The sequence below is a fragment of the Schistocerca piceifrons genome, chromosome 4 (genome assembly GCF_021461385.2).
Source record: "Schistocerca piceifrons isolate TAMUIC-IGC-003096 chromosome 4, iqSchPice1.1, whole genome shotgun sequence".
NCBI classification, from domain to species: Eukaryota; Metazoa; Arthropoda; class Insecta; order Orthoptera; family Acrididae; genus Schistocerca; species Schistocerca piceifrons.
Window position 1 is genome coordinate 752,258,137 of NC_060141.1, and position 26,722 is coordinate 752,284,858.

The 26,722-nt window shown below is 39.4% G+C and overlaps 1 protein-coding gene across 1 annotated transcript in view; it reads left to right on the plus strand.

The window, feature by feature from the left end:
• The window catches only part of LOC124794835 (transcription initiation factor TFIID subunit 1), a 209,294-nt gene that overhangs the window by 63,426 nt on the left and 119,146 nt on the right, over nt 1-26,722 (plus strand). Inside the window, exons 7-10 of the mRNA XM_047258499.1 lie at nt 6,098-6,490; nt 9,311-9,551; nt 22,616-22,750; nt 22,894-23,117. Of these exons, the coding sequence (XP_047114455.1) occupies nt 6,098-6,490; nt 9,311-9,551; nt 22,616-22,750; nt 22,894-23,117 (993 nt within the window). The remainder of the gene's footprint in view (nt 1-6,097; nt 6,491-9,310; nt 9,552-22,615; nt 22,751-22,893; nt 23,118-26,722) is intronic.

Here is a 26,722-nt window from a genome sequence, read left to right on the forward strand (position 1 = left end):
ATACTTAAGTGGAAGCGACGGTCACTCCATTTGCTATAAGCTGATCACATCAGCTGCACTTTGGAACAAGCCGCCAAGTAAGGTTGCTGTTTATCATTCTGTATGGTAGAAGTCACTGCAACAGTGTGACGTCACCCTGCTATACAGTTATTGGCTGCATGTGGAAAACAAACATCCGAGGTGTTGTAATCCGGTAGTTTTCACCGTATTTCAAAGTTTTGTGTATATTTCCCCATATAGACTATAAATTTTTGCTATTTTCAAGGTAAACATAAAAGAACCCTCACAACTGTGTGATTTAAGGTATATTTGAAAGAACTGTCAAAACTGTGTGTTTTAAGGTGCAATCTATGGCAGTAGTGTGTTGGGAAGTGGCTCAGTTACCTCATACATCATTAGCAAAAGTGGTAATCTTTCCAGTTACATACCCCACAGTACTACTAGTGGCAAAACCCACTTTTTCCCCTTATAGGTGTATTATATGTAGTAATATTTTGAAATTTCTTTCTTATTTGTTTACGGATTTGCAATTTGGTTATGTGAGTTGATGTTATGAGTGTTGATAAATTACTACCTAGGAGGAGAAGAATGAAATTCTTGCACTGACCTTGATCTATAGCTTCTGTGCCTGTTTATGGTTTATATGGAATTAGGGAAGAAGCTCAACAATGATTTACTTCATGTCTGAAAAGTAGGAAGCAAAAGGTTGTTCTCCAGTGTCAACAAACAGGGAAGAGGTATGAATGTAAAATGGGGTAGCACAGGGTTCTGTTCTGGGTCTGTTGCTTTTCTTGGTGTATATGAATGATCAGCCAATAAACATGACACATGAAACAAAAATTGTCCTCTTTGCAGATGACACAAAGAACATAAAATATTCTCTTCCATTATGAGCCTAACAGGAAACGACTGCCGTTTATTCTTAGTGTGGTACATTGTTAACATATAGTGGAATTTTTATGAATGTTTTTATCATGTGCTCTAGAGCAGTTTTTTGAATCTCAGCATTTTCAGTCCTCACGCTGTTCAGTTGTGTGTAGTTGGATGTGGTTTATTCTGTGCTTGATTTTGACTGTTTACTGTGATAATCTGGTCTTCATATTTTTGCTCTGTTTCATGGCAGATCTATTTATGCTAATAACTGTGTAGAAGCACAAAATATTGAAGATTTGTAGAACATTTTCCTGTAAAATATTCTGTACTGCTAAGCCTCCTCAGGCCTGTAGCTTCATGTTTTTGCATGACAGGCCATGTTGAGTAAATTAGGAGGTACTGTAGTGGAGTTACTCTAGAAGTTTTTCACATCTCATACTGATACAGCAATTTAGGAAAGTAATGATTCTGAAACAAAACACGTTCTTGAATAATTCAAACTCACCAATTTATAGGCTAAACAAACACACAAAAATGGCATCATGCCATATGCCATTGTCAGGAGACTATTGCCACTTATTCTCCAGAAGCTAAAGAAATTCAATTTTAAGGTGGCCATAGTAGCAAGAAATATCACTCAATTATTTCCGGAACAAAAGAAGAAGGAAAGGAGGCTTACTTTGCCTACTTTCACTTTTGTTATCTCTTGTGGTATCACATTCCAGGAGAAATCCGTGCACTCAGCAAGAGTATTCTGCATCCAGAAAAGGATGGCCTGGCAGATGTGCAATGTTAGTTGGCAGGCTTTGTGTTGGCTGCTGTTCAGGTGTCTCTGGATTCTAACTCTGCCATCGATGTACATGTACTCCATTATACTACAACATGAGAACTAGTCAGAAAAACAATTTGCACTTGCATAATATCTCCTTTAGCATTCAACAGAAAGGTTTCCATTTCAGAAGGCTTCCAGAAAAACTGAAAAAACTGAATACTAAATACCAGATTGTCGAAACTAAGTTGAAAGGTTTCCTTGGGACCCACTGTTTCTGTTCTGTACAGGAATTCCATGCAGTAGTTGAGAACTTTCCTCTGTAATGTGTTATTTATTTGTATATCCTCTCAGTTTCTTTCATGTTTCAGTAATTCTTCTATTTATAAATTTTCTAAATAGCATTCATTAAACTATGGACTGGCTCATTCCGTAACCGAGTAGCATTGACTTACATGGTTGTGCATAACCTGATAAATAATTAAAAAACTATTTGAAAACAGTCATCCCCATTCCTTTTTCTCGTAACATTCTGTACCTTTTTTCTTTAATAAGTTTCATGTTTGATTCCTCTCAGCACAATAATATTACACCCCTTTCCACTGGGTTACAATATTCCCTCACTGTCTAGACTCCCAGGCATGTGTGATGACTTGTTGTGGAGGACATTTTGTTCCTTGGGGATGTTCACTACTTCAAAATAAAACACTACAGCACTTAGAGCAGTCATGCCAGCCTGCTGTGACAGTTTGTTATTTATCAGAAACAACAAAGCACATTGGTCAGTTACAACACTTGTCTTCCTGTCCTCCAGAAGCATGGCCAGAATTTTCTTTTCAGTAGCTGAGTACTTTCTTTCCTACTTTGATACTGTTCTGTTCGCTAAATGTGATTTTTTTTTACTTGTGTTTCCTGTCCATTTTTATGCAGCTAATGTAACTGAAACATCAGGCCATATTCTGAACTGTGACAGCCTAGGTAAAAATCCTTTCACAAGTCTGTATATGACAACATCTCAGCATATTTTATGCTGCGTTTGACCTGTTGGAGTCCAAATTTCAGCTTTTTTCTGCTTCCAAATGTTGTTCTTCCTTAAGACAACATGCAAATTGAATTTGTGTGCTTACAATGAGTTAGTATAAGCCACATAATCCTAAGAACTGTTGTAGCTGCTCCTCATGTTGGAAAATCATTATTTTATATTCAGTTTGATGATGCCTATAAACATTATGATATGTCCCAAAAAATCTTGTATCTTTTTACCAAAATTTGACTTTTCTTGTGTTGACTTTTTCACAATGTTCTAATATCCATTCCATTATCTGAGAACGTTCATTCCCTTTGTAGCTATCATATGTATCGTAATTTTATTCAATTTATCTATACTTAACAACCATTCAAGGGTATATTTAAAAGGTAATATAAAAATTTTAGGCCAGATGGTAACATCTTTTAAGGTAACATTGGCCAACTTAGACGAATGCTATTTTTAGATTCCTCATTTACCTGAAGACGTTGGTACCCATGTTGCATCCTTTAAATTTCTGTTACAGTTCATCTTTTTACAACTAGCCTCTCTCTGATTGGAATATCTGGTTTGCTATCATACATCCAATACTAATCTCAGCTGTATGACAATATTACGAAAAGGATGGATTGCTACTACAATGTAGCAGAGATGTTGAGTCGCAGATAGGCTCAACAAAAAGACTATCAAATATGTAAGCTTCTGCCAGAAGGCCTTCTTCCCAATTAGACAAACACACACACACACACACACACACACACACACACACGACTACTGTCTCTTTTGTGAACAACAGATGATGATAATTACTCTGTTTCAGTATTGTAAATGAGTGAGGTGCCTGCAATGATTGGCACAGTGGACATGTGTGTGGGAGGATGGTATTTCATGTCCCCATTTGGCCATCTACATTTATGTATTCATGGTTTAGGGAAATCACTTTCTTTCCCAGTCTGAGCTTACACTCTGTGTCTAAATGACGTCGTTGCCCTCCTCCATATTGTATTTTAGTTTTGATGGGACTCTCAGTCTCAGTCTAGTTAATCCATCTGCTTCATGATTTTGTGTTCAGTTTCCAGTGACTCAGAGACTCTTATTAGAATTACCATTAACATATCTCCCTTTAGATGCTGGTGCAAATATTGGTTTTCCTGCCATTCTTTTTCTGGAACTTTCATTAGCACCCCAGTATATCTCTTCTATAGATAGTGCCACTTGGCCACATCTTTTGGATTTCACTCTGTCTGTTCACTGACAAGTACTCCACTAGGAACGTAATTTCAAATTTAGGTTAGTTTTTATGTTTTTCTGTGGACAAATCTTCCAATCTTCTAACTTGCCATTCAAATAATTAAACAGAAATCCATTTGTTGTCTAAACAGAAATCCATTTGTTGTCTGCCGTTATCTATAGTAGAGTGTTCTTAAAAAGTGCATAAGACACCTAGTGAGTATAAGATTTCTTCTAGATGACATTTATTAAATTTTATAGGTCTTTGTGGTTTCAGTCTGTAGGTTGTTATGTCCCTTAAATATACTACATTATTTATGTGGCAGACCTTTTGTTCCACTTGTTAATGAACATGATTCAACAAGATTCTCAAATTTGACACCATTATTTAAAGAATATATGTACAGGGTGTTCCAGGAGGCATAGTCAGTATTGAGGGATGTGACGGAAACAGTAATCCAAATCAAAAAATCTAGCAACCATGGACTTTAAATGCATTTCTTAAGAATTATGAGCACCTCTTGACCTTCAATATTGTGAAAGAGATATCTCCTACTGCAAGCTCATTGCTTTCCATATTTGACAGGAGGTAGTATGGACCAAAACAAGAAGAAATTGTCTAGTAAACTTGGGCTCCAAAATGTATACTTTAAGAGCTATGAGCCCTTGTTCAGTAGAAGAGATGTGTTTCACAGCAGCAAGATGAAGCTCATAGCTCCTAATGTATATGTTTTACTGCCCATGTTTACTAGACTTATTTGCTTCAAATGATCATTCCTGTTGTATCCCTGAATATTTACAGTGTGTGTGTGTGTGTGTGTGTGTGTGTGTGTGTGTGTGTGTGTGTGTGTGTGTGTGTGTACGGTTTCCATCCATACATGCTAGTCTTACAGATTTTGTCTACTGCAGTTTCTACCTTTCCATGTATGTCTTACTCATTCAACTTCCTTTTTATTTTGGTGACTGTATTTTCAATGTCACATGCCTTCTTTTTTTATCACCCTACATGATGTCACTGATTTTAGCTTGCCCTTCCTGATTTTCTTTTAATAACTTGAAATTTTATTCTCATAGCCATGGTATCCTTTCTTACAACTGGTTCTTTGTTCTTTATGCTTTCGTGTTGTTTCCCCTCAGATTCCTGTCGTTTCTGTAAGCCTGTCTTTCTGCTTTATTTTAAATTCTTGGTCATCTAATTCTGTTTATTTATTGCTGCCTCCTAGTTTTCCCCCATCTTGCAGTTGAGCTTTCTTGTTTTCAATCTCATTTTGACCTTTTTTCATTTTGTGATGTCTATCTTCCACTCTTCCACCCTAACTCTTCTGTATCCAAACATATGTATTCTAGGAAGTCACTTATGGGTATTGGTATTGGTGTACTGATATCTGATCCTTCTTTCCCCTTTCAAGAAATCATGTGCAAATGTGTACCATTGTCATGTTCCTTGGTGCTTGTGCAGTGTGTTTTCATGGCCCATTCAAGCCCATTCCATTCAGTGGCGTCAGTCAGTCAGTCAGTCAATCAATCAGTCCATTATCTACACTGCATGTATGTAAGACACACTCAGATATATATTTTAGTGTTGTTATGGGATTGTTTCATTTGTAAACTAAAATTGTAGTTAGTGTGTGACTTTCAAATCATGATCAGGAAAAAAAGGTAAAGGATAAACTCACAGTTAAAAAATAATGCATAAAAAGAATACTAGTACCTCATACACTATACCCATATCAAATATATGTACACTGTGAACAAGATTTTGGTGTAATGTAATGTTACTGGTCCCATGCCACTCATACACTGACTATTTTCTGTGAATAAACTTCCTGAGCCTCCGCTAGGAATGTTATGTTGAGCTGAACAAAATGTGAAGAGAGTAGTATGCGCCAGACACAGTTTTGTGATAAAAAATATTCTGGAAAATAGCAGTACAGTGTATTCAAAGGGAGTTTTTTTTGTTAGAATAAAGTTCATTTGTTTTAATGAAGGTGGCCTTTGACAGAATTATAGCCACAATTCTGGATGTACAAAATAGGAATTAGTAAAAAATGTAATGTATGTTCTGGAACTGTGGCACAATGCCTTTAAAATTTGTTAGGTATGTCCTGTAGATTGGCTTCTGTACTACATTTATTCTCCAAAAAAGTGCCCATTTTGTTTTACTTGTTTCTATGTTTATGATTTTACTCATTTTTCAGGTTGGTGAGTAAACATCAGCAGAGAGGTGATGATAATACAGATGATACTTGGTATTCAATTTTTCCAGTCGAAAATGAGGAGCTTGTGTATGGAGCTTGGGAAGATGAAGTTATTTGGGATTCTGAAAATATGTCTCACATACCTAAGCCAAAGATTCTGACACTTGATCCAAATGATGAAAACATCATATTGGGAATACCTGATGACATAGATCCAGCAAAACAGAGACTTGATTCAGTGACTCCAGCAAAAGTAAAAATTCCTCATCCTCACGTAAAGAAATCAAAGATCCTTCTTGGGAAGGCCGGTGTAATCAACGTCATGGAAGAAGATGCACCACCTCCACCACCAAAGTCACCAGACAGGGATCCTTTTAATGTTTCCAATGACAGGTATGTAGCAGGAAATAGATTTTATACTTGTGTTTGAAACCACATAAGAAAAGCAATATCAAATGTTGTTAAAATTGGTAACAATGTTTTAGGTTTAAGCAAATATTCAGTGCTGTCTCCCCATAATTAAAACTACACAGAAGGCATTGAAATCCTCTACTCCTTCCTGAATATTTCATTATATTAATCAAGAAGTCATAGTGCCCCCATTCTGAGTACTGTTATGTATATTTCATTGTTTTCACCAAGTGAGGTAGCACAATGATTAAGACCCTGGTCTGACATTTGGGACAACTGAAATTCAGATTTAGGGTTTCTGTGGTTTCTTTGACATGCACATGGCCATTTCACTTCACCATGTTTATACAATCTGAGCTTTTGCTCCATCTCCAAGGTGAGAGAAAGTAAGAGTCCAATTCTGGAAACATTTTTTTCTACTTTGATGTTGATACCTCAGGAGCATGGTTTTGAGAGAATTCAACACAGCTTCTTGAGGTGGCCATGCATTTTTTGGTTGACAGACGGGAACAAATAGAATTCATTAGGTGATAAAATCAGGTGAACACATGCAGTGAGACATTAATTTGATGTTTTTCTCTGTCAGATAATTAGATACCGAACAATGGAAACTCCGGGTAGGAATATTAACAATGTAGGAAAAGACAGATTGCTAACTTATCATGAAGAAGATACGTCAAGTTGCAGACGGGCTCAGTTATAAGACACTCACATAGTGCTTTCAGCCACAACCTTCATCAGTGAAAGAGAGGCACACACACACACACACACACACACACACACACACACACACACACACACAAAACCACCAACTCCAGCATCTTGGGCCAGAATGCCCGAGATGCTGGAGTTGGTGGATTTGTGTGCACGATGGGGCTTGCTTTTTTTTTTGTGTGTGTGTGTGTGTGTGTGTGTGTGTGTGTGTGTGTGTGTGTGTGTGTGTGTGTTTTTACTCATGGAGGCTGTTGGCTGTGGATGAAACCTGTGTGTGAGTGTCTTTTAATTGTGCCTGTCTGCACCTTGAGATGTCTTCTTTACAGTAAGTAGCAGTCTGTCTTTTCCTCCATTGTAAATAATCAGATATGTGCTTTGCATCAGGTGACATTGTCGTGATAAAGAGTGGTGCAGTGTTTTCAATTCTTATTCCTGATTTTCCTGATGATGTCAGGCAAACTGATTGTTGTATACCATTCACCGTGAACTGAATCCCCTTTTAAAAAAATAGTTCCAAGCTCCCTAGCTCACATACACATAGCATTCAAATGTGATTAATTTGTGAATGAAAAACACGCAGTGTAATCATTCCTTATATACAGTATGTAGATGACATTACTTACACATTTTGTGTAATTGGGCTGAAATGATAACCCATTTTTTTTTACCCAAAAATGTAGTACACTTCATGCTGTTTGTTGTTTTGTTGCATGCTACCCTCTGAGGCTTGCGATTTTAGTTGTCAGCAATGTTTGCCTAAGTTTCTTCTCCTGTTACTGTGTTGTATCCTGGTTTTCAATTTACTTTGGTCAGATTTTTGTATGATTTAGACACACCAGTTGACACAAGCCTGTTTTGAGTCACAGTCATGCTGTGTGAATTCGTCAAGTACGAATGTTTTTCGCAGCTAAGTATTCCTGCAAAAATCTAATGTGCTGCAGTCGTTGGTGTGCCCAAGAAGACCTTTATCTCATGATAAGTCACATGATGACTCTCTTAAGTCATGTTGCGCATAACATCAATGTGTTTTTGATCAACAACCAATTTTGATCGACCATCAGGACTGACAGAAGCATCACCGTGACAGTAAAGTCTGGTTTCAAACAGATGGGAGAGCATTCTACTAACAGCCTGTTCCTACATACTAGTGTTGAATGACACAGTGGTATGTGCAGCATGAATTGTGGAGTAATTTGTGTTGTAATTTTCATGGATACTGAGTCAGTAAATTTGATATTTCTGCACTCTTTATTTCAAAAGGATGTAAGGCTTTATATTGTGAATGTGACATGAACTGTGCCTAACTTGGTTCAATGAATCTACCATATCCTTTTCCAAATTGAACTTTGTAATTGTTGAACAATCACTGCATTATATTCACTGTCTGGTGCCATGAAAATTTTGTTATGAAAGATTTAATCTGTTTGTTGTGAATCATTCACTCGCCTATTTGGGGGATAGAGAGATATGACAGTAGCTAATCTGCACCTATTCTTGCTATTGTAGTGTGATTAGAAGATGTGTGAGGAGGACAGGAGAAGGCTAAGATAGGTGTAAGCAAGTTACAAATCATCCTCTCCATTCTGTAAATGTTTGTCTGTTAGAGCTTGATTTCTTATGGTAACCATAATTAAAATGAGCTTCATTAAGCTTTTTTGTATTATTGCTGTTTCAACACTTGTTTAAAAAAAAAAATGTTTTCTCATTGTTAAGTTTATAAAATATAGATGCTGCATTCCACATGACAAAACTTAAAATATAATGTTTATGATTGTATTTCTATTATTTTGTCCAAAAGTAAAGACATTAGGCTGTAATTACCTGTGGCATATTTTTGAGTGATTACTTCCAGACAGATATGACATCAGATTCTGGAAAAAATGCTTTTGCACACTTGTTTCTAGGATTTTGAGTTTGATAGGAGTAACTGATAGCATTTCTTACAGTACTGAGAAACAAATTCCATATATTGCACATGCATTATGAAACCACCCACAACATGCTTTTTTACTAGCTTTAAGTTTAGACGTATAATGTAACCAAATACATATTAGTGTTCCCATTTATGGAGTTGCCTTTTTTTTCCAGATACTATATGCCTCGGTCTTCAGAATCATCTCTGCGTCTTAAAGTCAGTGGTGGAAACTTGATTCAGCATTCAACACCAGTTGTGGAGCTGCGTGTTCCATTCGTGCAAACACACATGGGTCCAATGCGTCTCCGGAACTTTCACAGACCACCTCTCAAACGATTTTCTCATGGTGCACTGGCTCACCCTGGCCCACACCATGTTCTTCCTCTATTAAAACATATTCGGAAAAAGGCTAAGGTAAGAGGTTTTGACTAATGCACAATGCATACTAGATGTTTAGAGGTCTGAATTATATGCTTAGAATGTTGATTTATTTTAATGTACCTAATGTAATGTAACTAACTCCTTTCTAGGAACTTTATTCCAGGGCAAACTAACAACATAGCACAGAAATTGATGAAACTTACGACCTCAAATCAAGTGGAACATTTTAGTCCTATCCACTAGTGAATTTTGCAAATAGTACCTTGTGTGTAACTTGACAAGTGCTATCATTGCACACTGTCTAGAGATGTCATACATTTTGAATCTTGAATCTGTACTCTGCAGATCCTTACATCATTTGTGATAGTTAGTACATTTTATTATACAATTTATTAAGATTTATTTCTGCTATGTTGATAGGCATAGCATGCAAAGAATAATTCATTGTATTACAATATTATGAAAGAATAGTTGCTACTTGCCATATAGCCGAGATGCTGAGTCGGAGATAGGCACAACAAAGAAAGTTGGAAAGTGAGCTTTCGGCCAACAAGGCATTTGTTGAAATTAGACAACATACACGCACACACTCATGCAAGTGCAACTCCCACACATGACCAAAGTCTCTGGCAGCTGAAGCCAGACTGCGTGTAGCAGCATGGTAGGAGGGGCAACCAGGTGATGGGGGTGGGTAGGAGACTGAGAGGAGAAGGGGGAGGAATAGCAGTGTAGGGGCAGGGGACAGTAAACAAGATGGGGAGAGGGTAGTGCAGCTAGGTGCAGTCAGGAGGTTAGAGGGAGAGTGTGAGAGGGAGGAGGGGAGTAGCGGAAAAGGAGATAATTAAAAAGACAAAGGGTGTGTTGGTGGAATAGAGGGATGTGTATTGCTAGAATGAATACAGGGAAAAGGCTAGATGGGTAAGGACAATAACTAATGAAGGTTGAGGCCAGGAGGCTTACAGGAATGTAGAATGTATCATAGGGAGAGTCCCCACCTGTGCAATTCAGGAAAGCTGATGTTGTTGGTAAGGATCCTGATGGCGCAGATTCTAAAGCAGTCACTGAAATGAGGAATGTCGTGTTGGGCGGCATGCTAAGCAATGGGGTGGTCCAGTTGTTTCTTGGCTATAGTTTGTCAGTGGCCATTCGTGTGGACAGACAGCTAATTGGTTGTAAAGCCCACGTAGAACGCAGCACTGTGGCTGCAGCTTAGCTTGTAGATCAAAGCCTTTGATGGGATAGATGATGTTTGCAACTAGACTGGAGTAGATGGTGGTGGGAAGAAGGGGACGGGTCTTGGATGTAGGTCTATTACAGGGATATGAGCCATGAGGGAAGGGTTTGGAAGCAGGGGTTGTGTAGGGATGGATGAGGATATTGGATGGCGGAATACCAGTGCGGGGAGGGAGGGGGGGGAGAGGATAATGGGTAGGGCATTTCTCATTTTAGGACATGACGAAAGGTAGCTCACAAGGGGAGCCTGGGTGGTACTGAGTCATGAGGGGAGTCCTCCTCAGTGGCTGGACGGCAGGACTTCGGGAGTTGGTGGGTGACTGGAAAGGTAAGGCATGGGAGATCTGTTGGGCATGGGTGGTTAGGCTGTATAGAAGGGACTTCTTGGTATGGAATGGGCAGAAGTTTTCGAAGTGGAGGTATTGCTAGTGGTTGCTAGGTTTGATATGGACAGAGGCACTGATGTAGAAATCTTTAACATGGAGGTCAACATTAAGGAAGATGGCTTGTTGGATTGAGTAGGACCAGGTGAAGTGAATGGAGGAGAAGGTGTTGAGGTTCTGGAGGAATGTGGAAAGGGTGCCTTTACCCTCGATCCAGATCACGAAGATGTCATCAATAAATCTGAACCAGGTGAGGGGTTGAGGAAGGATTCTTTTAGATAGCCCATGAATAGGTTGGCATAGGATGGTGCCATGCGGGTGCCCACAGCTGTACACCGGATTTGTTTGTAGGTATGCCTTCAAAGGAGAAGTAATTGTGGGTGAGGATGTAGTTGCTCATGGTGACTTGGAAGGAGGTTGTTGGTTTGGAATCTGTCAAATGTTGGGAAGTGTAGTGTTCAATAGTGGTAAGGCCATGGGCATTAGGGATGTTAGTGTAAAGGGAGTTGGCATCAATAGTGATGAGTGGGACACCATGTGGTAAGGGAACAGGAACTGTGGAGAGTCGGTGGAGGAAATGGTTGGTATCTTTCATATAGGAGGGTAGGTTACTGGTAATAGGCTGAAGGTGTTGGTCTATGAGAGCAGAGATCATCATGGGTGATTAGGTTTTTTACGAAGCATGCTGGGGGTAGGAGTGCAGGGAGTGGTAGGGGTGAGGAGAGAGATGAACTTTGGGAAGAGGTTCTAGGATGGACCTAAGGATTTGAGGAAAGACAGGTGATCCTGTTGGATTTCGGGGATGGGGTCACTGTGGCAGGGTGTATGGGTGGATGAATCTGACAGCTGGTGGAGTCCTTCGGCCAGAAAATCATTGTAGTTTAATACAGCAGTGGTGGAGCTGTTATCAACAGGTAGGATTATAAGGTCAAGATCAGTTTTTAAGTGGTGGATTGTGGTTCTTTCTGTGGATGTAAGGTTAGTTTGCATGTTGAGGGATTTGGGGAATGATGGTGAGACAAGGTTCAAGGTTAAAAATTGTGGAAAATTAGTGGGCAGGATTCGGGGGCAGTGGAGGTAGGTGGATCATGGTTTGCTGGAGGAGCAAACTGAGTAAGGCGAGGTTCAACATTGGGTTACGGTTGAGTGTGATTGGTAGGGTTGGGGTCAAAAAAGTGTTTCCACTGTAGGGACTGTGAGAAGAAGAGGTCTTCACCAAGTCCTGCATGATTGAATTTTGGAGTGGGGCAAAAAGTAAGGCTTTTGGAAAAGACTGATACTTCTGCGGGGCTAAGGCTTTTGGAGGAAAGGTTCATGACTGTGTTTCAGGTCTGTTAAGGTTGTGGATACTGAATGGTGGTGGGAGGGAGTTTTTGAGGGTGGGGTAAATGTAGTAGGTTTGCAAGACAGGGTTTGTCAGCTATGGTAGGGGCAGTTTGGAGGCTGTTGTAGAGGTGGTGGATAGTGGTAGTCCAAGGTATGAGTAGGAAGTGAACAAGTTGGAGAGTTTTTTGAGGTGACATTGTGCATGATTGTCTAGTTCCTGGAGGCTGGAGGACAAGAGTTTCAGTATGTGTTATGTGATCCAGGAATTTGGAATTGCGTAGCAGGAGAATTTTGCAGTTGGAGAGAAAATGTTGCAAAGACATTTGGTCCAGATTGATATGGGTTTTGCAGGACTATATTGGCGAGGGTTAAGAATTGACAGAATCTGAACAGATGGAAGTCATTGTGGAAGGAAGGGTAGCAGCCAGTGATGGGTAATTTGATGGTAAGGCCATTTGGGAGGATACCATGAGCCAAGCAACAATGCAGGAAAGTATGTGGGACTGCATTCTGGCTAGGGATAAGGAAAGTTTTCTGTATTGACGCAGATAGAAGAAACTAGGATCCATGGTGGTAGAGATGGAAATACATAAAAATATGTCAATGGTGTAGAATTACATCTGAAAAAATTTGCAAAAATTCATTTAAAAAAATCATGAAAAGGATGAAATGGATGAAGTAAGGGGAAATAAGATGAAATTTGAGGGAATAGGCTGATAGTGAAAGGTGAAAAACAAATGAAATTGGGCTGAAGACACAATGAGAACAAAAGAAGAATGTATAAAATGGTTGTAACTTGGGTTGCAAGTCCTCAGGTGGATGTGTATGAAGAAGGGGGACAGCAGATGTTACTAGATTAGGTGAAGTTAACTAGTGCAACCTGGAAGAGAGAGGAGAAGGATTTGGGGTGGGGAGGGGTTGGTAGGATGCGATACGAGTTCATGTGGCACAGGAAAGGTACGGGAAATAACACACGAAAATACTCGAGAGTGATACTGGTAGAGTGATTGATTTGAAGGTACAGGATTAATTATATCGGTGGAAGTAATGTGGGACATGAGATGCTGCACCAACAATCAGCATGGCCATGTAGCCGTGTGGTGTGCGTGGCTGAAACATGTGTTGTGTGCTCATAAGTAGAGCATGCACAATGGTTTGTAAAGCGACAAGAGAAACACAGGAAGGAAGAGAAAGAAGGACGGACATGAATATAGTAATGCATTAGAAAATAATAACAAAGGAAAACAGCACTGGGTTACAGGATGGAAGAAATGCCGGCAGGCATTGAAGAGGGCAGTGCTGGCAAACTAGAATTCCAAAACCGCTCATCAGTGATACAAATTCCTGTAACAAGAAAACATGGTACCAAAGCCATAAAAGTTGGACTATGGGCTATGCCATTAAAACCCCAATATAAGTTAATCCTGTGAAATATTCCAAGGTAGATGTATGTATCTGCTTATGATCCCCAAGACACACTGTACAAAAAGTCCACATACAGGGTATAAATGATAATTATTTACAACATACAATGATAGTGTGGAGGAAGTTGGCAGAGGACACTTGTGTTCCATAAAGACAAGAAAGTACCACAAATTGATCTTCAAAAATCATCTAAGCTGCAGCTCAAGTGTGTTGCATGAAATTTCAGTATTCTCTTGCTCTCTACGTGCAAGTACTGGTCCTAGAGAAAAGAGTGAATAGGATCTTTATTAGGAATTCAGTGTAGTTTAATTTTGCACTGGGTTACATTATCACTAGATGCCACTGTTTTTGTGTTATTCAGGAAAAATGTACAAAAATGACTTTTGAATGCACCTCCACTCCCACACTGACACTCTATTGTTCAGGATTTTTAGTGTGTTGTTCATGGCACTCCCTCCTACCATTGTACAAAAGTTTGCAACTACATGAATTATTTCCATTATTTGACCTTGTTTGGTCTTCATTGGCTGGGCTATTACACCACTGTTTACACACTGTATATGGTACATGAATGACAAATATAATATAAAAGTTTATCAGTTTGTTTGATTGCAATTTTTTAACTGAAAATAGCTATTGTAATTGCAGTGCCAAAAAGCGACCAATTTGAGTTAACTGATGGCATTAGAACATCGTTTAGGTGGGAGTAGGAGCTGTATGAAAGAATGGACGGTGATAGACTAGTTACAGAATTTCATTACAGATAGTACTGGAAAGTGTTAAAAAATTTCATCAGCCAGCCTAACATAGCATATTACAGTAGTATGTGCATAAGATGGCAGATGGTGGTTGATACACAGTGTCAAGTAGTAGTGTACCACATGATACTCCAACCAGTAGCCACTTCAGCCTGTAGCATTCACTGTGTGTGTGTGTGCGTGTGTGTATGTGCGTCTACTGCTGACAAAGGCCTTAATGGCCAAAAGCTACAATTGTGTGTAGGACATTAAGCATTACTTTAACATTAGTTTAGGTGTACGATGAGGTTACTTCACCACTGTAGTGTTAATTATGGGTGGCATAAGGCAAACATGACAAATATAATGTTAAGAAGTAACATAGGTAGTTTTTCAAGCATATAAATTTCAGTAGGGAGAGTTAGAAGCAGAAATAGTGGTCTGATTTAATGCTTACCCCAGCGTTCCCCGTTGCCAGCATAGGCAGTGGCTGGAATGTGAGGCAAGAGTCAAAGACATAGGACACACTCATAATGTTGCATAGTACTATCCATCTCTCTCTGCGCAGAATGCGTCATGTGACTGCCTTCTTATGTGCACACCACTTATAATGCTCGAAAACATTGAAAATGTGTGGTAACTTGTAAAAGTTTTGTCAGGGGCAAATGGTGTATGATACATTTCTTCTGTGGATAATGAAGCACTTTCTCATTCACCTTAGTTATGAAAGTATTTAATGCCATATGCAGACACGGGAAACAAACAAAGAGGAAAATGAATCAGTTATTACATCATTGAAGAATAAAGACTCAAATCAGTACAATGAACTCTCCAGAAGACTTATTGAGACCAGTGCTTGATGCATTAGTGTCACATTCGGTCACCTGTATAACGTGTACATCAGCACATACATAGCCTTATCATCTAACTCAGGTGCTAGAGAAAATCTGTCTTTACTGCAAGATCAGTACATACGGTGTAAATGTAGTTTGTTGCAGTAGGTTGCATCCTAAGGAAAAATATGAGTGGACTGACAAATATCAAGAAATATTTGAGATTTTGAAGCACTACTCGTCCTGAGAGATAAAATGTCATCGGGACTGTAGGGGTACTAGTGGTGCTGCCTCACTCTTACCTTTGTATACGACAACTAACAAATGAAATGGTTACAGTAACCATTAGGTTATGAGCAAAGTCTCATTAATGAATAAAGGTTAAGAACCAGCATTGAATGACAAATTTACAAACACACTGCAGTCCCTTTGTATTGCGCATAGGGACACAAAGACAGAATGAAACAAAGTACGTGGTGTACAGAGGCATATAAATAATCATTCTTTCCATGTACCATGTGCAAATGGAATGGGAAGAAGCCTTAATAGAAAGTATAGAGGGAAGTACCCTCTGCCACGCAATTCACAGTGGCATACAGGGTGTGGGTGTACGTATGAGAATATACAGTTACCATCTTGACAACAGTTGTAGCATAACATTTTACTCATTATGTTGGAAACTATCTTGCTTCGGCATTATTGCCAGATATAAAATTCTAGGTTCATTAGCCTGAAATGGGAATGCTACCATCTTTAATCCTAAATGGGACAGATATCAACTTCTCTCCCTCAGAAAAGAGTCTATGAGTAATAATAGATGAAAATCTAAATTGGGCTGAGCACATAACTGCGATGCACAAGAAGGCATCAGAATCTCTCCATGCCGTACAAAAATAAAAAGCTCTTACCTCTGGACCTGAAAAGACACATGTATGAACACCTATACTTCCAAATATTGATTTACAGCAATGTTATCCTGCAAAGTCTTTCTCAGGTAAACTCACAGTGCTTGGAAATAGTTATGAATACCTGTATTTGATATATCTGTGGTGTTTGACTCTTTGATCATATTTCACCATCATATGCACAGCTCTCCTGGCTGACGAACACAGAGATTTCCATACTCTCTGTCTTTTCGAATCTCTTATCAATGTACACTGCCCCCTTCATCCCTTCTCAACCTTAACGCTCTTGTGTGAACAACAAGGCAGAAACACCTCTCCTCATCAGAACAAAATTCTTTCAGTGTCACTCCATCGTTCAGACACTTTCTTGAAGTCCTTTTCAGTTGCTGGAACCCCACTGTGGAATAACCTCTCACATTATATCAGAGAACTGAATAACATCTCCACCTTCGGTAGACATTTACTGACATATTTAGTGAAACAACAATAATGACTACTGTTGTCCCTGTACACACTCACTGACCCTGTACAGCCTTCTTTCCAACCAGATCTTTCTCATTTCCCAGTATTAAACAATGGAAAATCCAGAATGGAATGTAACAATACCAGAGAAGGTAAGTTGCTACTCACCATATAGCGGAGATGCTGAGTCGCGATAGGCACAACAAAAAGATTCACACAATTATAGCTTTCGGCCATTAAGGCCTTTGTCCGCAGTACACACACACACACACACACACACACACAACTTGCATACACTTCTGCAGTCTCAGAGAGCTGAAACCCCACTGAAAGCAGCAGCACCAGTGCATGATGGGAGTAGCGACTGGGTGGGGGTAAGGAGGAGGCCGAGGCAGGGAGGGGGAGGGATAGTATGGTGGGAGTGGCAGACAGTGAAGTGTTGCAGTTTAGATGGAGGGCAGGAGAGAAGGTGCGCACCTTCTCTCCTGCCCTCCATCTAAACTGCAACACTTCACTGCTATAATATTACCCAACATAGCTCGTATTTCTCTGTTGTATGTTCTACGCATGAAAATATGTCGTCAGCCGTTGTTGTGTAATGCATTGGCACTAAATTGAGGAGTTCGTCAATCACATTAAACTGAGCATCAACTCCCCGCAAAAAGACTTCTAGTTGAGCAACATCACATACATCAGTGCTTTTGTCCAACACTAATGAAAAGAAAACCAAATCTTTGATCCTGTTTCTCAATTGAACTATCCCATCATGTGCCATTTCTTCAATGCACCTGCAAACTGTTCTCTATGAGAGAGGAACGATTTCAAAAAACAGGAAGATTTGACGGATACAAAATTGTTGCGGCAGCAACAAAACAGTCTTTCACAAATTCTCCGTCGCCGAAGGGCTGTGCTGTTTCCGCTATTTTAAGAGCTGCACAATAGCTTACTGTCATCGCTGCAGCATTGTGGATGATGAGGTTTTCGGCCTGTAAATACATACAGGTGAAGGTGAAAGTGACAGAAAATGCACATAGCATATTATTAATAACAGTAATAATAGAATCAATGTCATAATTATATACGTGTATACGTACGTCTTTCTCCTTTTTCTGCTTCAGTTCTATGTACATCTTTCTCCTTTTTCTGCTTCAGTTCAATAAGTTTTGCTTTTCTTTCTTCATTATTCAAACCAACTATATCCTTATTGTGAAGCAGCTGATGATGTCGCTTCAAATTGTATTCTTCCGTGAAGACAATGTTGCATAGCAAATGAAACACTAAGATTCGTTTTTTAAGGGTTCAAAGGAATTTTGTTTCAATGATTTTAACTCCTCTTCAGCCATTTTCCACCCACAAGTTCTATTTTATCACAGACACCCAATGCGATGTCTACACAGACAATAGAAATGACTGGAAGTAAATAGACTGAGGACTCCACGCAGTGCAGTGACCTGCATTGCTAGGTGAGTAGATGATGGGGGTACTGCTCGCTGGCAGGGGGGGGGGGAGAGCTACGGGCAGGCCTTGCGGGCATATGCAAGCGCCTGTGCTCGTGAAATGGTATTTGCTCAGCCTTGATGTAGAATTTGAGGTACTGGCAGAAGTAAAGCTGTGAGGACGGGACGTGAGTCGTGCTAGGGTAGCTCAGTTGGTAGAGCACTTGCCCGTGAAAGGCAAAGGTCTCGAGTTTGAGTCTCGGTCTGGCACACAGTTTTAATCTGCCAGGAAGTTTCATATCAGTGCACACTCCGCTGCAGAGTGAAAATCTCATTCTGGACTCAAAAAGTTTCTGGCCACCCATGAGAAATCGGGTCTTTTTCAAGGCAAGTGCACACCATTTTTCACAGTTTTTCACAACCTAGGATTTCACTATGGACTGTTCTGTGGCAACAAGCCTTTGATGGAGAGGGAGCCTATAACTGCAGGGTGATGCTGATTTTAAAAGCAAATCTGTGGCATGAGTATCAGTGAAGTGGTGTTACTTGAGGAAACTTTGGTGTTTATTTTTGAAAGGTATAAATGTCATCTGATTCTACAGTAGGCTGTACTTCTTACTCTAGATTTCAGCCATAGGCCATTATCAAGTGTTACAACTGCAGCGGATTTAAGCACAATAAAAGCATAAGTATCTGAAAAATTCAAGGCAAGCAGTTAAATTAATGTATGGGCTGTATTATTTGTTCTATCACTTACATATAAAAAATCATTAGACTTGAGTAGAACACAAGTCATTGTCAACGTATGTATCTTTGGTTATATTAACCAATTTCGTCAAAAGTAAATGTGAGAACATTTTTGTAACAGGCTAATTTACTGGCAAGTAGCATGACTTCTTCACTTGATGTGGTTGTGGAGTGAAACAGATGACCATATCAGATGTTTCCAACATTGCTACACGGTGTCTAAGCAGCTACTGATATAAACATAAGTGAAACGATTGTCAAAGACCACCATATAGGCATCCCAGTTTGCACCAAGTGATCTATGGTATGTCATGGGAACAGGTAGTGTGACTCTTTATTATACAAGGTGGTTACATTGTCTTTGAAGTGGGCAGAAGATGACAGTGTTTACATTATATTGCGTGAAGAGACAACTTCCCAGTGTGCATGTCAAAACGTGACTTACACCATCATAATTAAAGATATAGAGAAGTACAATTTGCAATATAGTAAAATATTTGATACATTGACAACTATAAAATAAGTAGGTATACATTGTTATAATTACAATCATGTTTAAAAATTGTTCAGTTATATAAAATAAATGGTCACAAACATCATTGCAATTTAAAACTCTTTACATAAAAGTGTCAATGATTGTTATAAAGGACCAAGTGTCTAATGATACAAAATGGGGAAAAAAGTGGAGCAAAGGGTTGTGGGGGGGGGGGGGGGCTAAGGCTGAAATGTAGTGTGTGGAATAAAACCTATTGTACAATCAAATGGCAGTTATATCTTTCAAAAAGTTTTATGTGACCGTGGCTCCACAACAGTGTGAAAATTTGGGTGTGTTATGGTCATGTTGTGAAGCATGACTGGGCAGACGACACAACTAAAGGATCAGTAGCAGTGGCTTCTGGCAAGGAGAGCAGACTTGTTCTTCTTTATGCAGGCACCTCACAAGGTTTCCTCCAAAATTGTCTTCTGCTTTTCAAATCAAAGAAGATTATTATGAAGAAATGAGGCATCTTACATTTAGAAAGGGGCTTGTAGAATCATTATTCCTAAATTTGGGAAACTTGTCAACGATCGTAGACAATGCTCCTTGCCATTCAGTTGTTTTTGACAAGGCCCCTACTATGGCAAAGTGAAAGGGGAACTTGACTTCAGTGCCGTAACCTTGATATAAATTATAATCTTAAAAATGTGGAGCTTGTAATCTCTCTCAGACAAACCACATGCATCAGCTACCAAACAACACAAGAAAACTAAAACAGCAACTGTACAAGCTAAACAAAATCAAAGAAAAGGAAACACTACAGACAAATAAAACATCAAAAGCACAAAGACTGAGTGGAAAAGAGTCAGTGGCCCAATAAGAAATGAAATTCGCCAAAATTGACGAGTTAACAGGTAGGCAAGCGCCACAGTTTCCCATGCACGAAATTGATGAGTTCTCAAAAAACATATGGACATACAGTCATTAGGCTACCATCTCACCATTGCCATTTCACCCCAGGAAAGTTAATAGGGGCCCAATTTAAAAGTTGCATTGTGTGGAATTTACTATTTTTGCAGTTGAACCCTTGCAAAAGAAACTGTTAGGAGCATCAACACAGAAGACAAAAAAAAAAAAAAAAAAAAGGTGTCAAACAAACACAGAACATCATAGAAAGAGCATGACAGTATCAAGCTGTTTTGAAACATTCAGTGGAGAAGACAGTTGCTTCACTAAATAGTGATATTTCCATCACCAATCATATGGACGAGAGGGTACAGTTGCGTGTTTGAAGTGCAAAGTCTGTAGTGGTATGTAGCTGGGCTACATAACAGAATATTTTCTTAAGTTTTAACATTTTAATAAGAAAGCTTTGTCAGCAGCGATCTCCAAACCTAGTTCATCTCGGGTGTTCAGTCTGCATCACATAAAATAAATGTTACTGTTCACATTGACTTTACTGCAGTACTTGGACAATATTTTTAGTGGCACTTTTATTCTTTCTCCCAATACCAGTTGGCTTGTATAAGATATGTTTTCTCACCTCAATAAGCAAGCGTAAATCTTATTTTTTGTTATGTTAGAAATAAGAATGCAGATAACAAAACTTAATAACAGGTTCATTATAAACCTAGAGATATTTCTGTCATAACAAAATGGTGTGGGTGACCACTTAGTATTGATGCGCAATTGGACCATAGTGTGTCAGACTTGACTGAAATTATCTCATGATAGGAAACCCTGAGAGAGTTCTGGTTTGGAATAGATGAAAATGTAATGTTTTTTAAATATTTTGTGTGCATAATGTGTTCACCTAAATTAAAAACAAAAATGTTTCCCACAAGTTGAAAATTTGGTAACATCATAAGAAAATGCACTTTTGTAAATTATCTGTATAATTTCTTAATAATTTGTTTCTGTAAACAAAACTGAAATGAAAGTATAATGCATCTGTCCTGGAACACATTAATGCCATGTCTGTCTGGGCGAGTTGAATGAAATGGATAATTATATCTGCATACTGTATGGGGCAAGGCACCTGTGCTCTGCTCTTCCAGGTGCTCCTGCTGAACTATCAGTTCTGAAGTAATTTTGAGCCAACTTTATGCAAGCACTCTTTTACTCCTATGTCAGAGAGTGATGTACCACCCATGAAGATGAAAGTTCCCAACTCGAAGGTAACCATGCAGTGTTTTGTGCAAAGCCAGCAAAGCAGTCTATGTTGACGCTTTGAAAATAATCTAGGAGGAAAGGAAACAGCTTACTGAATAGTGGAAGCATTGAGTCCTCGTCAAGCATACATAAAAGAATACTTTTTCGAGCCTATACTGCTACTTCACCTCTGCTGATTCCTTGCCCCCATACCCTCTTAAGAACAGTCTCCCCTTCCTCTGTTATGCCACCTCATCTCAGTACACTCCCACACTTCGTTGTCAACATGCACCAGGTCCCCAGTCCCCATGCATGTGCTGCATCTTCATCTTGTATTCCTGTCTTGCCCACTGCTGCCTCACTTCAAGCTCCTCTCCCCAGATCAACCACACATGACACCCCTCCGTACCCCGTCTTCCTGCCAACTTGTGTGTATTCTGTCTCGAAAAAGGATTTGTTCACAAGCTAGGAAAGTTTCATTCTTTTGTGTACACTTGTTAAGGACTTGATGCATCCACTGTTTGGCGAGTTGTTTTCTTTACTCTGAAATTATTTCAATTCTGGCAGAGCTCTCCAGACCATATTTGTATATTGTCACACTGATGTCCTTGAAAGACTGTCATTGGCTTTCTGGGACTGTTTTCCTACGTTACTGCCTTTCTTCATCTTTGAATGAAGTTCTCTCTCTTTAAAATTCCAAAAAGCCAATGAAAAACTGTAGGATGGGGAAGAGAAGGTTCCCAAAAACTGCATCATAAATTCTTAAGGCTTTCACTCATGTTTCATTCATGTTTGAAATGGCAAAACCTGAATTGCTTAGTTATGCAAGATGCAGTTGTCAGCCATATTTGTCTGAAGTGAGGTAATTAGAAGTAACACAGAATGCCCCCCCCCCCCCCCCCCCCACACACACACACACACTTTTTAGTGTCTTTCGTGAAATGTGAACAGTAATTTTATGGTGATATTTCTTTATTTCAGCAAAGAGAACAAGAAAGGGCTGCTTCTGGTGGGGGTGATGTGTTTTTCATGAGAACTCCCGAGGATCTCACTGGTCGTGATGGTGATCTTGTTCTTATTGAGTTTTGTGAAGAACATCCTCCACTCATCAATCAGGTATGTCTAATTTGTTGCTGTTAGTACTGATTAATTTTTTTTTAGTATGTGTAATGACCCAACTGTAATTACAGTAGAAATAAGATGTATGTTTGTTCCCCTTTACAATAGGCTTAAAATTCATTTTATTTGTTGACAAATAGGTGGGAATGTGCTCAAAAGTGAAGAACTACTACAAGCGAAAGGCTGGGAAAGATCAAGGGCCGCAAGAATATCGGTATGGTGAAATTGCATATGCCCACACATCACCATTTTTAGGACAGTTACCACCTGGACAGTCTTTGCAGGCTGTTGAAAACAACATGTATCGGGCTCCAATTTATGAACATAAAGTGCCTGAGACTGATTTCTTAGTGATACGAACCAGGTATGAACATGTGATGCAACGTTTTACGATTGCAGAAGGTTTCCTTACTGGTCTACTCTTTCCCTCCTTCCTATTTTGCAGTCGCTTCTTCTCTTGAAATAGGTGAACACACACACACACACACACACACAAACACACACGCACACGCATGCGCGCGCACACACACACACACACACACACACACACACACACGCATGCACACGCACAGCAGAGGGGGGGGGGGGGAGAGAGAGAGAGAGAGAGAGAGAGAGAGAGAGAGAGAGACAAGTTTCCTTTACTTATGGATGCTTTGGCCGAAAGCTAACATGTAAGTGTCTTTTTGGTGTGTTTGTCTGCAACTTAACCTGTCATTTGTACGGTGAGTGGCAATCTATGTTTACCTTATATTAGAGATAAAAATAAGCTGTTCTAAGTCAGTAAGCTTCATCTGCACAGGAAAAACTAATACTCAATTTGGAGATATGAATTGGTGTAAGGAAGTTTGCCAGTTTCATAAGAGAAGAAACATTACGTCTGTACCTCTTGCTGTCTTCTTTACCCCTGTTTCATAACTTATAAGAAAATGTAAACATAAATGCTGACCAGGATGACAACTACCCTTGTGTACTATAAGTTTACAGAGATAGAATGATTATGTTTGTGTGTTTTATCAGTAATATAATATCTTATTTTTTATGAGTAGGATTTTTGTTGTCTGTTACTCTAGTGTGATGGATAAGTTGACATTTTCTGTGGTCACAATCTTATGTGTGTGACTAAGGACATAGCGAAAGTAGCACCTCATTCCCCCAAATTATTGAGATGAGAGCAGAGCTTAAATGAACAGTATCATTACAAACTAATAATCTTGTTGTCAAGATTTAAAATTTCTTTCGTATATTTTTTTGAAGATAATAGAAAATGCTTTTTGTTTCTTTGTAATTTTTTAACACACTTTTTCTTTATCAGCCTGTGTTTGAAATCTAAATGTCAACAAAAATTCAAATTAGAAAAAAAGTAGTAATTCAATCAATGAGTAATGTCCAATACCCATTTCATTGCAATGTGATGGTCTCTCACAGTTTTTGAACGACATTGTGATGCCACTAGTGCTGCTTGCACTCATGTGAATAAACAGTGTTGCTATTGCTAACAATAAAATTTCCGTAATATTCATTTTGAAGCAGTTTATGGTGGGTAATTTAATGCCTTCATATTCTCTAACATGTCCTGCAGCATAGATGAAACTATAGCTGAAGAACTTTGCCTAAAATTCTCATCAAGGTGCCTCAATCACCATGCATGAAAGTACTGTCAATACTCTGACTTGCTTGTGGGAGAAATCGAATCCCAGCCCCTTCCAGCCATCCTAATTTATGTTTTTTGTATTTTCACTAAATGTATTACAGCTAATGCTCGAATGATTCCTTCGGAGTGGCTCTATCTGATTTCCTTTTTGATCCTTGCTCATTGAACCCTATGCTCCATCTCTGATGACTTATCATTGACACAGTGTAAACTTCAATCTTCCTTTATGAGTAATTGTGGGACAAAGTGTTTAGCAGTGCAACGAATGTGTGCAGAATGGTTTACAGAAGGTCATAAAACATGATGAGATGGGTCAGGTCACACTACCCAGACCACAGCCTGAGAAGATTGACTTCTGATCTGAGTGACATTGGGCAGATCTACATCTTCCTCAGCTCTGGTGCAACAGCGGAACACTGTAACACACCATACACTATTAGGGGTGACAGACTGTTGCCGTTTGTTACGGTGTAGGTTAGGTGCGTATTGTCCACTTCTCCACCTACCTTTGTCAAACGTGCAGAAACATGCTAGATGGCAAAGGTGTATGGAACGATGTCACTGGGGACAGGAATGGCATCAAATAGTGTTTTTGGATGAATTGAGGTTCTGTTTGTTTGAAAATAATGGCCGCATTTAGGTTTGCTGCGGGCAGGGCGAGTGGCTACGCGGTGACTGCATTTGCACAAGACACAAGTGCCAACTCATTGCCTTATGATGTGGGGTGCTATTGGGTACAACCACAAATCACAGATGGAGCATGTCCAGGGCACTGTCACCAGTGTGACATGTGAATGACAACCTGCTACCTGTAACCATACCCTTTCTGCACAGCACCTCAGATGCCATTTTTCAGCGAGACCATACACAACCACATGTTGCTACAAAACACGTGTCTCCAAGATGTCACAGGATTCCAGCCTTTTGCTCTGGCCATCCAGACCACCTGATTTGTTGCCAATCGAAAATGTGTGGGGCATGGTGAAACAATGGGTGCAGTGCTGTATCCCTCTGTGAACCACTCAGATGAACTTTGGAACCAGGTGACTGCAGCATGGATGGCTAGACCACAGGACGCCATTTGCGCCTTTTACATGTTGATGTCATCACGCATGGAACAAATTGTCAGGGCCCATGGTTGACCCTGTGCCTACTTGGCAACAGGAGACCTGCTGAACCAAGGTGACTGAAGTTCTAATCATTTTTGCAGAACATACTAATGGACGTGTCTTGTGAATATGAACATCCTTTCTCTAGTACTTCAAGGTATTTTTTTTTAACACGAGTATAACTAGTATTTAAAGAATACTCACGTATGCCTATTACCATACTACCACAAACAGTAAGTAAGTCATAAATATAGTCAGCCACTACCAAGATTAACAAAGTCTGTGTTGCACCAAAGTCAAAAGTGCATAACTGTACCAATGACTTTAACCAAAAGTCCATACAGCACAGCCAAAATTGTTGCCACCATTATGAGCACCCTATCCCAAGGGAATCCAAACATATAATGGTAAAAAGACGATGGAAAATGTGGACCAGGTGGTGCTTCATGTTACAAGCTGTTCTGCCAGCTAAACTTCAGTCCCAGAGGACAGACTTCAGTGATAATATATCATGTGAACTTTTTGCTTGAAGAAAGTGCTGCCATTGTGGATATTGGTAATTGTATCTGCAAGCTCTGTTGATGCTGTTCTATTTCTTTCTGTGTGGCTATCAGTACAAATTCCAGAGACAGCTGCTGTTTTTTACTGTACTGTGCTGGAAAGAGTGAAGAAACACCACAATAATGGTTTTGAGGCTGTGGTACTTTGTTACAGTACACTGTTCAGATTTTTTGTCTCATATTTCGTATATACAGTGGGGAATGATGTCAAAATAACAATGTGGGGAGCAGAAGGATGAGTTCTATTTAACAAACATCTCCAGTTTCTTACACTTGTGTAATTTCTCGTGGTTAGCAGAGGTGGTATAAAGCTGAAGGTAGTTTCGGGATTAAATGGATAGAAACGTTGTCCAAACAGGAGTTATTGTTGTAACTGGGCTTACCAGAATGGGCATTAATGTGGCTGTATTGACTAAATGCAGATTTATTTTACTTTTTTTTAAAGCTGAGTGATGTACTTTGATTGCTATGGTACTACAGGGTGTTACAAAAAGGTACGGCCAAACTTTCAGGAAACATTCCTCACACACAAAGAAAGAAAATATGTTATGTGGACATGTGTCCGGAAATGCTTACTTTCCATGTTAGAGCTCATTTTATTACTTCTCTTCAAACCACATTAATCATGGAATGGAGACACACAGCAACA